We start from the raw sequence: 14,073 nt of genomic DNA, 5'->3' as shown, positions 1-14,073 counted from the left end.
AAACAGGATAGTGAAAGCGGAGACTATGTATCCTTAAGACGTGCAACTTTAGTAACTCTACAGGAGTCCATGTAACCCCGAAAAGCGACACTCACGCCAGCACGGCGGTTTAGCCCGTTTTTAGAGGAGTACCCGCAGTGTGAAGGAAGGAGTCCGCTTTGCCCGACAGCTGCTCCTGGACGCGGTTGAGCTCCCCTGTGCGGTACGTGCAGCGTTTATTATCTCAACATGTACAGCCTTTTCCCCCCTCTTTAGGGGTGCTTTGACCGGTATCATGTTTGTTAGAGAAGGTGCATTGCTATAACAGTCTCAGGCAGGGATATAACGGTGGATCTGCCCGGGGTTGCATGTTTACCCCAGTCTCTCGGGTGCACAAATATGCTGCATGCTTTCCTCCTTTGCACGGCAGGCGTGGGGCAGTTTTTTTTTCCGCTCTCCCGTCAGTGCAGTGGATGCACACACGCCGCACTAAAACGGGCCAGTTTGCGCTGTTATTGTGAGTTGCAACCAACTTTTCAGTGCGCATTTTAGTAAGATTGACAACCTGACTGTGATCGAGCACGGTGTGGTTGCATTTGATCCCCCTCCCTGCCTCCGAAGATGACCATGCTGTAGTGCAATCTTGTGTCCACTCATGTCTCATGTGTTTCTTAGATAGAGGTGCATTGGCTTTTCTTGCCTCTCATAACACGCAGTTTGTGTTTTCATGGGCTCTTCTTGCAAGTGTTTCACTCGAGCACTCCTCATATTGATTTTAGCATTGGGGATTTCTTTAAGATCTGGACCTTGAACTTGTTTTTAACACCCCCGTGTATTGCATGGTGAAATTGCATTGTCATTTGTAATCATTAGTGGACACCAAGCCATCCTGATTGTACGTGATTGTAAGTGGGAAGGGATTGATTGTATCATGGATTTTAATTTTAATGTGACATGTCATGTGGCACTCCATCTGTCAAGTAGCAGCTAAACGTGTTTCAATATTTTTTTTTTGATTTTGCGCATACCATGGTAGAGGTTGAACAGTCAGGTTTCCTCTTAGAAAATGTGACTTTTAAATAACACATGGGTTGGTGTGTTATAGTATTGACTTTGCCTGCCTTTAACTTGAAATTTACGTATAAGTAACGTTGGCTGTATTTTTTGGATGAAGACATACTCATAATATCCACTTAGGTTTAGGTGTTAAATAGTATTGTGGTGTTTTATATATTGATAGACTTTTGAACACAATCTTGTTGGTAATCCATCACTAACTTTTCAGAAGGTGAGGATTTTAGTTGCAATCTTTCTTGCTTCAGCAGGATTGTACTAATAGTGGTCTATTACTTATATATAATTTGGAATAGCTCCTCATGTTCAAGAGACTTAACTTGAATCATTCAATAGGAGGGCAATGAAAGCTAAACTTGGTAAGACGAAGAAAAGCACAAGGGGAAAATAAGACTTCAATGTAAAAATAGATGCATTTAATTGAAAACATCTCTAATATGCAATGAAATGCACTCCATTGGGAGTTTTTAAATTTGCATGGATGCAGTAGAGTAGCTTTTCAGCAGAAAATGAACTTGTCATTCTAATATATATATATATATATATATATATATATATAGCAATATTTCAGTCTCTATGAAGTATATGATTCTCATCATGAAAACTTTTTGATACTAGAATCAAGTAAAGTTTGTGATTTGGCTTAGAAAGAAACTCACTTCTTTGTTTTCAAATACTATTGTTATTCTTGGCTTTATCACCTGAACAAATATTACGCTCTTTTTTGTAAAGGTATGCCTCCAAAATAAACACCTGATGGCACAGTTTGCTCCCTGGAGCAAGTCTTGTGTATCCATAGAGGTCCTGGATCAAGTTGTACTATTGTTATAAATAAACCTGTTGTAAAAACTAAAATCATAAGCTGTTCCCTCTGTTCTGTTCAGATAGATTACCATTCACAACAGCAAAGACGGCTGAAAACAGACAAGACAGAAACAGAAATTATATAAAATAAAAGTGCCATTGAAAAAGAGTGTTGCTTGCCTTAGGTGCAGTGCAGTTCATCGCTGGGTGAGCACTGATGTAGTATTTTAAACCTGAAATGAAAACCCCTCAAGATACCTTATTTTATGTATCATGAAATCAATTCAAGTTACCCTGCTTTAATTAATTTCTAATAGTAGTTTTCACACCGTATCTTGTTTTATCTATACATGCATGAACAGGAAGGGAGAAGTGATAGTTGTTATTTTTGATTGGTATATTGGTAGATGGTTTTGCATATTCGTTAAAGCCATGTTGTTTTAAGTCCCTGTGGAACTGTTGTAAGGATTCCCCTTGTGTTTCAAACCACTCGGGCTGTCACTCTTGTCACAGTAGTTAGGCACTCACTGGCAATCCCTCAACTGACTTGTGAGAGAGTCACTGAGAACCGTTGTTCGCAGGTCTGATTTATCATTCTCGACACTGAAAGTGTGGTCTCCAGTATGTACTACACTGATACTAATGAGGATAATTAGAAAAGTGCTAAAGAAGGTCATAAAAGCGTGCTGGTGGCTGGTTCAGGAACACAGAGCTGGTATTCCAAAATATCAGACTGAAAGAAAGACGCATGCTCTTAATATCTACTGTTTCACTTTATGACTGAAGCTCACCTTGGGCACAAACTCTGCTGGATCTCAACCAGTCGATCTGACTTTGTCTTGATTTTCTTTTAAGAATCTCTAAGGATTGCTGGGCAGGAATTGAGCTTTAATTCAGGCCAGAGGAAAGGAGTTTTCCAAGGGTGAGATGAGATCTGTTTCCCCAAAAGGCTTTGGTGAAAAGGTCACAAAGAGCTTGTCAAGCCAGGCGGAGAGGGAGCTGGTGACGTGTGAATCATGCCTCACCGTTTCACTGATAAACTCCGAGAAGAGGCTTTTTTGTTCGGGCTAGCCGGGAAGCCAGCGTCCAAGATTATTTTCACTTCTTTGTCCCTGCTTTCTGCAGATCCTTTACTCTTCAGATTTCGGGGTGACTGCATTTGTCTTCAAATAAGTCACACAAAAAAAACATCATATTTAAAACGAGCAAAGTGGCCTTTTGTGAGTGTGTGAAGCGACCAGACATCTATAGCTGTCCCTGCTCAGAGAAGCTGTCATAAACATTGTAATTTCCTCGGAACAAACTTAAGTTGTGCTTTTCCGTAAGCCTTGGCAAACCAGTTTTCGATAGTATGATTTTTTTCTTCAGTATTTGTATTGTTAGTTGTAGGCCTATATTCTGGCAAAACACTGACTGCAAGAGTGTGACACATTTTACTTCTAAAACGACCTGCTTTCACACACTCTTGTCAGCTACATCTGGTTGCAAATGCATCAAAGCGCCTGAAATATGTATACATATGTGGTGTGCTCTTTTTTTTATTGGCTTTTTACTTCTGGAAATAAGATTGAAAGTTGAAAGTCGGCACCTACATGTATTAAAGGTGTAGCCTACGTGGCTGTCATTGCACAGAATTGTTTATGCACCTGATATCTGACAGATACTGTAAAATAAATAAAGCAGGGCTGTAATATCTGCAACAGAAACACATGTTAAAATTTCACTGATAAGCGACTTAACGTTACAGTTCGTATCTCTTACTGTGACTCATACGCTCAAAAATTCCAGCAGGGCCGAGGGCCGCGAGCAGAGAGGAGCTCATTGTTGGGCCACAGTGGGGCTTCTGCTCCGAGTGTTTGACCCGCTCCATCGCTCCGAGCCAGCCTGCAGCTGTGCTTTCAGGAGAAAAGAATACATTCAATTGTTTATAAATGAGCAAATCTGCTCTTATAAACACATTACAGCTCGACATATTCCGTTCTCCATGTGCAGTAAAGCTTGCCTTTGTTTAGACTAAACTCTTCTTAGCAGGGTCTTCATATCGGATTATCACTTTTTAGGATTTTCTGTTTAAACTGGATTTTCCCCCCCTTTCCTTTATTTAAGTGGTTGCATAATTCATAGGGCTTGATTCTTGTTGTTTGAGTCATCATTTATTCTTAAGCTTTGGTGCATTTGTTTCTAACTTTAACCTTGACTCACCTTTTTCAGACTACACCTGCAGGCCCTGTGATTCATTGACTTTGCTCCCTCTAAATTGTCCCAATTTCTCCTCATGTGCGGTATACTCCCTGGTCTTGCATCCTATTTGCTCTACTTGATGTCTCCTGTTCTGTTCAGTCCTCTGTTGTAGTTCCCCCATGTTTTGGTGTATATTCTACATTTTGTTTTAAAACAATATCTAGTTTTTGCACTATAACTTTTTCGCTCTTGAATAAGTCACCTTGGACAAAGGTATAAACAACATCTGCAATAATAATAATAATAATGATAGCTTTAAGATGCACAGATTAGTTGAAGGATCCTTTATATTTTATTGTATTATTTTTGTATGTATTGATTCTCATTGGCAACACAGGTGATATGGTGATGCTAGGCAGCGGCATGCAGGTTCATATCCACTAACTAGTACTGTATTGGTTTCTTGACTACAGCAGAGCTTTTCTCTTAAATGCAATTGAAACCCGATCAGTTAGTGGTTTGTGAGTTTTAATCATGCAAATAATACGGGCACCAGGACGGTGCAGAATTGAGACTGCTGTTCATTGTGGAATCTCCCCCTTCAATTCATTTTCTTATCACTAAGGAATGGACATGTATATATTTTTCCATTTGTTGTATCCAGTCCGGTCCTGCCCTTACGCAGCTCTTCTACACCACACCCACGAAAGTAGGTTGGGCACCTGATAATCGCCATTACTTCATACATAGTGTATACAGTGCATTCACAAAAGGCAGTTGAATTGCTAAATATGAACAACCACATGTGAATTTAATGCATTACAACTAGTAGTAAAACTGTTGACATGCCAAAATGCGTCCTGATTTACCCTCCAAGACACTCTAAGTTACAGTTTGCATTCAGCTGCAGCCAGCGAGTGAAAGCTCCTTTGTTAAGCAGCTGTGAGAATTGCCCAAGCACCTAACTGTGCTCCCAAAGCAATGCATCTAATTTTAAAGCTAAGCAGCTAGTTAAATATTGATTTTTATTCCTGATGCAGTCTAAATGTCCAGAGTTGGTACTACAATTATAGCTTTACTTTGAAGAGACAAATTTCCTGCCCTTGGTTTTCTGCAGTTTCTGCATTAGATAACCTGTGTGTGTAGCCCTTTGAAATCTGAAAAGTCCTTGAAGAGAACTTAAAAATACCCATAGCCAATATTTTAATCTTGATTACTTTTGCAGAATAAGTCAGGATATGTGCAAGTACAAATTAGCCCAAATCCAGAAGGTAAACCTTGAAGATCCTGTTTTGGTGAGAGACTCACCTGAAGTAACCTTTTAGTTGAGCGCGGATTTTTGTTATTGTGGACACACTGCTGGCACCAAGGTGAGTATTTCACGGTCTTGTATTTCACGAAGGCTGAAGTGGTGCGTTTTATTACCATTATTATTTGTGTGCGTGTGTTTTTTTTTTTTTTTTTTTTTCCCAACATGGGTGAATTCCTTAAACGGATAAATGCAGTACGCAGGCTGTGTTGTTTTTGTGCTTGGTAAGGTCACGTACCTGTGCTGTGTATTCACACTCTTCTCTGTATCGTATCCTCTGTGGTCCCCTAGCTGTGAGTTACCATGGTACCACCACAACCAGCAAATTCCTCCTCCTAATTCTTTTCCCAGATTGCTCCTTTCTGTATTACCGGAGCACCTAAAGCTTCTTATTACAATGCAAAGTGCAAATGGGATTCAAGTCCAAGAGTCGGCCTGCCACATCACCTACCAGGGGTCTAATCTGACTGACGGGAGTGTAAATCCAAAAGAGCAACCTTGGGTTTCTCCTTGTGTGTCGGTGGCGTTAGTGTACTATTGTCAGAAAATACTGGGCAGCCCCTTTTTTCTTCATAAGAGGCTTTAATGCTATAATCCAGGCAGTATTATGAAAATGGCAAAGGACGGCATACTGAAATTTGCAGGTGCGGTTGTCATTTCATCTCAAGGGAAAAGACTGTTGAATTCTGTTGAAAACTTGCATCTGCCCGTGACGAACATAGATTTTGAACTTAATCTCTCTCTTAAATTCTCTGCTTCTTTTAATATCAATTATTGTAAAGAATACATTGTTCTGTCACTCATTATAATACTTTTACAACAGATTTGGATATATTACTGTACATGAACTAGAAAACATTTTGTTTAACATTAAATCTCCATTTAGCCTACTAGCTCATATTTGTTCCAAGTAGAAGAAGTGGAAGCAGGGGTAAGATTGAGGATTTGTAACTCCAACAACCTAATTGAACAAAAACAACAGTTATTGCCTACTTTCATTAGGAGTTGACTAGAAGTGAAATAAAATGTTCAAACCTCATGTTTCTCCCAATGGGAAACATAATATCAGCATGTGTATGAGGCGCACATGAAACCCATTATAATATTCAAAGGCTTTTAGGAATTACTGACAATTCTTTTCTTTTCTATTAACCTGAGCCTTTGTTTGCAGGAGAAGGGCGAGAGGCATAATACTGCTGGCAAATATATTTGATTTACCAGAATGATCTGCGTATAAACATTTTCAGGACTTTTTGACAGATGCGTGTGTCATTCCCTATTTGACAAAGTATTCTTGGTTATCTGATAAGAAAACAAACAGAATTACATCACTTAAAGTCCCGCTATTCCCTAGAGTAATGGGTACTGTTCTGAGAAAACAAAGAAAGGAAAAAACCTCAGCAGTGCAGACAGTATGCACAAAATGCCGTCCTTGCATACGATTCACTACACGTCAGTCTGAGGCGCTCACGAGACACCTCTCTGTGTTTGTGGGGTTGGGGTGTCGCATACACAGAAGTGCAGAACTGGTGTTTAGGATTAAAGCAACAGGTTTGGTAACACACTGACATAGGGTATTTGTTTTGTAATTTGCAGTTCATGGGTAGGTAGACATATTGTTCTTCTGATATTGTTTCGTAACAAACTTACGGGACCTAAATATATTGATTGTGACTTTTTTTTTTTCCCCTTTCAACTCCGCCACTAAAGTCTCAACATCCACAGTCAAAAAGATTAGTGCAGAGGGCATAAGAAAACGGACATGATGTAATACTAGCCCCTACTATTAGCCTCTAGCCCCAAGACTATTGACTTTTCTGCCTGTCCACATCAGTTCCTCGTCAACATGAGCCAGATTCGAGATCCCTGCTGTTCATCACGTGCCAGGTATGCACTCTGACCCTTAACGTACATTTCATTTGTTCGCAGAGGTGGGATTGGCATTCTTCAAACCGGGACCACTGGAGGCTAAGACTCTCGTCCGCCTGATCTTGAGCAGACTGCGGCTTTAGCATCATGGCTGCCGGTGGAAGTGTGGCCGTAGTGCTCCTCACCCTTTGCTCCTTGGCCTCAACTGGTAAGTTCTGTTTCACCGTTAATCACTTTAATATGAGTTAGTCCCTAAAACCAGCCTTGGCCCCTATGATTTAAGTCCACTCTGTATAAAAAGAGAGCTTAGGTTGCATTGGCTGTCACAGATTTTTGTGTTTCTTTTCCTCGTGAGGATTTTACTTTATCAGCGGACGATTCCACAGCACTAGCATTTCAAATCGAATTAGATATTCCGTTTTAGCCTTTTCTTACTTCTCTGTCGAGGGCTGACTGTAGCTCTGGAGTGGTTTTGTTATGGTGTTCTTTGTCAGGGTGTCTTGTCTTTGGTTTGGAAGTGAAAGGAGTAAGGGAGTAGGGTTTTTTCAAAGAAAGGCCTGTCAGAGTGAGGGCTGCTGATGTCTCGTTTCTCAGACACAAATCAAGACTCGCTGTCGGGATTTGCCTCTCTCGTTTCTCTGTGGGGTTGCAGCCAGACAGCTTCAGACAAGATGCTCAGGAGTGCAGACCTTCGCTAATAAACTGCTGACAGTTTAATTCTCAGCACTCAAGCAAGTGACATATTCGACTTCAGAATGGGTTCACATGTAAATACTTGATTGATTTTACAATGAGATGGTCGAAAAGATGCCATTAAAGCAGTTTTTCCTGGTTGTGTATTTTATAAATGTCAATAAGCTCAAGCAAATTCCATTTTGCTGTGAATCCACAACATATAGTCTAGCTGTAGTCACTCTTAAAAAGCAATTATTAACTTTTGCCAGATTACTGCTTAAAAGTGGCTCTGTAAATCCTTTTATATACCTTTCTAATGAGTGCTTTTTGCTACGTAAAGGTAGTAATTACAGTTCAGATTAGGGAACAGTTGGTTACTAAGAAGGAAAATCTCCAGGTTTTAAAAACAAAAGCAGAAACAAACACTGTTTGTGATAAAAGCCATACAGAAATAAGCAGGTCTGTGCTTACATTAACTCTGCTTCACTCCTGATGCAGGGATTACTTTACAGAGCAGAAAATAATTTATGGCATAAATATGTTTTATCTTTTATAAGACTATATATATATTCTCTGTAACACACAGACAGATGCACCGATTTCCATGCCAGCTGGAAGCACCAATTGTCATAAATGGTTTTTGTTTTTTGCCAATGTTCAGGGTAAAAAAAAATCAGTTGGTTTCTTTACATATATCAGGAACTCATTCTTTCTGGAGATACGTTTTATATTTGCTTGATATATGTTCTCCACCCCTACAAAGCTGGGAATGTTTTGAACCCAGTGTAAACTTTCTGAACAAAATAAGCATGCTGGTCTCAGGGGACGCTCTCACTCGTACCCAAAACATTCTCGTTTGTAACCAAAGCTGACAAATGTATTTTTTTAACTCATTTGTGTTTGGGATTCCTGTTCTACTTACACAATTTCAGTTTAGTTTTGCCTGACTCGCACACCAGGGGGAGAGAGTATAGGACCAGCTCTGGCCTCACGTGGGGGTTTGGTTACATACGGCTATCGGTATGTTTGGCAGTGTGCTCAGCTCTGTATCTAGGGGTGAGACGATGCACCAAAATCACGATACACTATCCATGATATGGTACATATCACGCTACTAATGGAAAACTCATCTGTACCTGATTTAGTTCAAAATAAATCACATTTATTTATCACAATGTGGTACATATTTAATTTAAAGTCAAAGCAGTATATAAACTAGTTCTTTGGATATCAGTTTTAGATTGATAACTCAAATCTTCCAATACAATGAAATGGGAAACAGTGAAAACTGTATTGGGGGAACCAGAGCACATCGATATTTTTGCAATACACTTCTGCTTGACTGAATGAAGTCCGTGCATACCAACCTTACTGTACACTGTATATGTAGCTGTCCCTTTAAGAGATGTAGGTCATTAATTTGATGTTTAACACCAGGCAAACCGTATGCGGCATCTGCTGCGAGTAAAGCTAATTGTGTCTCCGATGTTCTTCATTACAAAGACTGTGAGATCATGCACAACTTTTTCCATCAACTATTTTATAAGTTATTCCATTGGAGCACGTCGTCTGCTGCCAGCATTGTTGTGTTTTTCCCCTCCCCTACAAAGTCAATAAGTTAATATGTACTCTAAGGATGAAAAATGCAATATGTTAGATTTTGAAAGGGCGGGAGGAGGAAGTGTGTGTGCGTGCATGTGTGTGCGTGTGCGTGTGTGTGCGTGCATGGGCGTATGTGTTCCCATTTGACTATAGTTGCTGGATCTTGACTTGCTCAACAGAGAAAGTACGTAGAACAGTTTAATAAATGTCCTTGATTGATTTTGAGAAAGTCCAGGACTGGCCACTGCAAAGCTGTCTGTCTTCTAGAGTGTTACAGACATGATCCAAGAGTCCAGGCGATCTGCACCCTTACTTCCGTAGCCAATCTGAATACTCGGAAATCCATCCGCTGGCCAAATTGGCTCTGATTCTTGTCAATCTGCAGGACATTTCTCACATGTGCCAAAGCCTGCTTTGATAAGGATAACGTAAATGCTGAAATGGTGAGATGCTGACAGACTGTTATATATGCCAACTAAACATTATTCCAAGTAAATTACCTATAATAAACTTAGTGACCACTTTTCCATAACTAATGATTACTTTTTGCAGTGGTAGTGGGCAGCTACCTCGATTTTCTGCATCATTTGCACAATTATCAGCACAATTATTAGAATACTGATGATTTTTTTTTAAGCATTTTTTTATGGAAAAGAGATTATATTATACTGTTCAAGTTTGTTACTGTTATTATTTTTGCTAATTGTGTGCTTGCATTAAACTGATTGAACTCTGAAAGTCCCTAAATACTTTTTTTTTTTTTTTTTTTTTTAACTTCCCCTATTTCTTTTATGTATCACACTTTGGAGTCAAGGCCTGATTAGAGGCCGACAGGAAAGTTTAAAGGTCTTAGACATTCTTTAAATACCTGCAGACGCAAGGGCAAGGTATCGACATTGAAAGCACGTAAGACAGACTTCAAAGGTTTTTTATAGTTAAAAAAAAAAAAAAGAAAAGTATTTATTATAGAAAATTCTGACAGATCTTTCCACATGTCCTCATATGCATACGTACAAGGAAAGCTCAAGAGGGATTAAACCTCTCAGGTTCCTCCTGTGGGCTCATACTTGGTTAATTGTCATTTGTTAGGTAGAAATGCAACTGTTCCTAAATGACAAAATTACCAAGACTTGTAGCTTGAGTATCCTGCTCTTGGCTATATGAGAGTCTAATCACTTGGCTACATTTACTCTTGTGTCTGACAATGGAAATTCACTATAAAGCCTCCTGGCGATTGAGGGATAGGGTTGGCAACAGTGTAGAGTTTTGAAGAGGCAGATCAGATTAGTTTAAAGTGAGACGTTAAATGTGAGTATTAACAAAAGCAGTTCAGTTTTCTTTAACAAGATCTGATAACATCAAATGTCTGTTAAGCGCTAATAATTATAGTCATTTGCTTCAAGCTGTTAAAAAATTACTCACGGCTGAAAGATCCACATCACTGCCTTTCATGAGGTTCCAGAGGACATTTTGGTTATTTCTTTTTAATGTAATAATGGATGAGAAATTAACTGCATACTTTAGTCACGTTATTTGCATTGCTCAACAGGAAAAATAAATCTTTTTTTGGAGTGACATTAAAGTTTTTGACTTTTGACTCTTAATAATGGAGCTATTGTAGGTCTTATTTAAGTTATATATATATATATATATATATATATATATATATATATATATAAAATGTTATATACACACACACACACACACACACACACACACGTGTTATTGTATTTATTATGTCTTTCTGAATTTGTATCCCTAGACCCCGTTCACACTTATTAGGCCGGTCCTGGGCCACCTCAAATTTAGTCTGGCTTTTTTTAGACACTTGTGGTTTTAGGGGGCCTAAGTGTGTCACATATGCGGGCGAAAAGGTGGCCTAAACGAAATACATGCCGGGAAGTTAACAAATCTGCTCAAACAAACCAGTGAGCATGACATTAGGTGTGCTTACAGGTGTATGTGATGTATTTATAATCACAACTTATTAATATTGATGTAAATATATAAGCTATTGATTGGTTCTATATTTTCTTTGAAAGTAATGTTAACCCTTTGCAGCCGAAGCTTTCTAATATAATTACAAATGTGCTGGTTCAATGGGAATCGAATTTAGATATTTCCCTTTCTTCGGTTCTGCAAGTCTAAAAGTGCTGTTTTACAATTCACCCGAAAGCGAAGCACCTTTATTAGGACATCCACATTAAATCACAAGAAATCGTGTGCATTAGTGTGCAATTGTCTGCATCGAAAGCAGCCTCTGTGATGTGTCTATAGTGATATCCTCAGACAGCAGCGCTGGACACTTCCTTCGGTTTATCTTCCATCCACATTGTAAACAGCGCTTTAATTTCTGCATCGTCCCAGTTGTCACCTCTAACTCTTAATTTGTGATTGTACTGCTCAGCTCAATATAATCGCATTTTGGATTGGATAGTAAACAGCTGGTCTCGTTTTAAAATGCATTCATTTGAATGGAAACCTGCTTCGGTTAAATTTATATCGTTTTAATGCAAAATTTGGATAATTCATAAAGTTACCTGGTCATGTGTAAAATGCATGCTGTTAAATTCCAGACTTCAATCATACTTAGTACAAGAAAAAAAACAATAGCAAGTTTACCAGCTACACACTTTTTTTTTAATCGACCGAGTAGTTTGAACTGTTTACATCATTTATAACTCATTACTTAGCCTAGACTTTTTTAATATATATATAAAGATGTGATCTAGCGAAATGTATCAGTACATTTATTAAAGTATTTAAGGCTATAGATCGATATGACATTGAAACAATACAGAGACAATACTGTGTGTCCTGCAGCGGTGTAGCTGTGTCGGTGCCCGTGTTTATTCTGTGTTTATTCTGCGGGACGAAGCGGCGTCTCTGGGGGCGGGGCTTGAGTTGCGTCACACGCTGACGCTTTCCACCCGGCCCAGGGCCCGGTCACATTCACATTTAGGCCGGCATTAGGCAGGGTCGAAAGATTTAGGCCGGGTCAAAACTAGTCCCAAAGCGTCGGCCTAAATCTATGACCCTGTTCACATATGAGTCTCAAGTGTGAACGGGGTCATATTATAGTTTGGTTGTGTTCCTGTTAGGAGATGTATGTGAAGCAGTTAGGAGCAGTTTGGAGTGAAGACTTTCTCTGCTCTGGAAAAGTGGTCTGTCCTGGGTGGTTTAATCTCCAGTGGAGATGAATTACCACATCTGAATTCTGATACCATTCAGGACCGATGTTGAGAATAAAGGGCCCAGATCAATTTAAAATTATGACCCACCCTCCAATCGCAGATTAAAAACACAGTCCTTGAGGGGAGAACAATGCTTGGGCAAACAAGGAACTGGCATCAAGTATTGGAATTGAAATTCACAATTGGCAAGTGATCTCCAGATATGATTAGATGTGGGCCAAAGGCTCTGATTATTAAGTTCACCCCAATCCCCTTGAGGGTACGTTTCCATAGCAAATCTCCTCTCCTGCTTGTGGTATCCCGGCTCCCTCTGTCTGAATCCTTTCACAACCGTGGTTCCCGTCAGCGGTGACGTTAAAGTTGCACAGTGGGAGCCAAAATCAGTCCTCCCAAGGAAATCCACATCAGTTTTCAGTTTCACTATGAAAAAAAGGAAGAAAAAAAAAATATAGTGGGACCTTTTCCAAAAATTAATGCACCTTAGAAGCCAAAATAAGCTTGAGCAGGATGCCGGTGACACTGAAATTACTGTGAAACGGCTGCTGGATCTAAGAATTAAACAACACTCAGGGCTGGGACAGCGGACTAACTCTGAACAAATTACTCGGTCACAGTTAGAGCACTTTGAGGATTTTGTGTTTGTATCTCTTCTGCTATATACATTGCTCCCTTTCTTGTGCTGCTGCATATAAGGGAAATTGAAATTGCAAGTGTTTTGCTGCAGCCTCGCTCTGGAGCTTTGAGTTACTGTCCCCACTCGCGCATGTAACTCCAAAACTGACCCAACTGACAGGTCAGGCCTCTCTAACGGTCTTGTGCACACAAGCTGCCATGCTGGGCTAGCATAAACAAGCAAAAGCCTCACTTTCTTGGCTGTCACAAAGTCAAGGTCAGGATCTTTCGCGGTTTCACGTTGCAGATTCTCTTTCCTATCTGGCACTTTTTCCCTCAACAATAATGGTAAATCTTCTGCCCCAGTAAACCACTGCAGAAACCTATAAAGTTTTATTTCTACAATAAGGGTGCACTGCTGAATGGTATTTAGAATGCATTTAATACATTTTTACTGATCTCTGTGGTTGTTTTTGCAATGACCTCTTTTGCAGAGTGATGAGTTTGTCATCAGCCTGTGCAGCCAGAAGGGTGTGGCCTTGTGGGTTGTTTTAATCTGAAAAATGAATGAATTTTACAGTTTATATAACATGACATCTTCAATTTCATACCAACATGGTCACAGGTCTGCAACACAGAGAAAGGTAAAACAGATCTGAACTCACCCATGGGAGAGCAGCATCGATTTGAGTTAAAAATGACTCATTCCTCAATAATTCGACGTACCGAAAGATCGCTACACTTGTTTGTAATTAGATCAGAACTCATCTAGTT

General features: G+C 39.6%; 1 protein-coding gene across 2 annotated transcripts in view; it reads left to right on the top strand.

Moving 5' to 3' along the window:
• Nucleotides 1-14,073, top strand: part of tgfbr3 (transforming growth factor, beta receptor III) — an 89,327-nt gene continuing 75,254 nt past the window's right edge. For both annotated transcript variants that reach the window (XM_066692504.1, XM_066692503.1), the window contains exons 1-2: nt 1-202; nt 7,277-7,424. In XM_066692504.1, the coding sequence (XP_066548601.1) occupies nt 7,364-7,424 (61 nt within the window). In that variant the 5' untranslated portion in view covers nt 1-202; nt 7,277-7,363. The remainder of the gene's footprint in view (nt 203-7,276; nt 7,425-14,073) is intronic.

Source organism: Amia ocellicauda, chromosome 19 (genome assembly GCF_036373705.1).
Source record: "Amia ocellicauda isolate fAmiCal2 chromosome 19, fAmiCal2.hap1, whole genome shotgun sequence".
Classification (NCBI taxonomy): Eukaryota; Metazoa; Chordata; class Actinopteri; order Amiiformes; family Amiidae; genus Amia; species Amia ocellicauda.
Note: the sequence above shows the minus strand (reverse complement) of the source record. Positions and strands in the feature narration are given on the sequence as shown.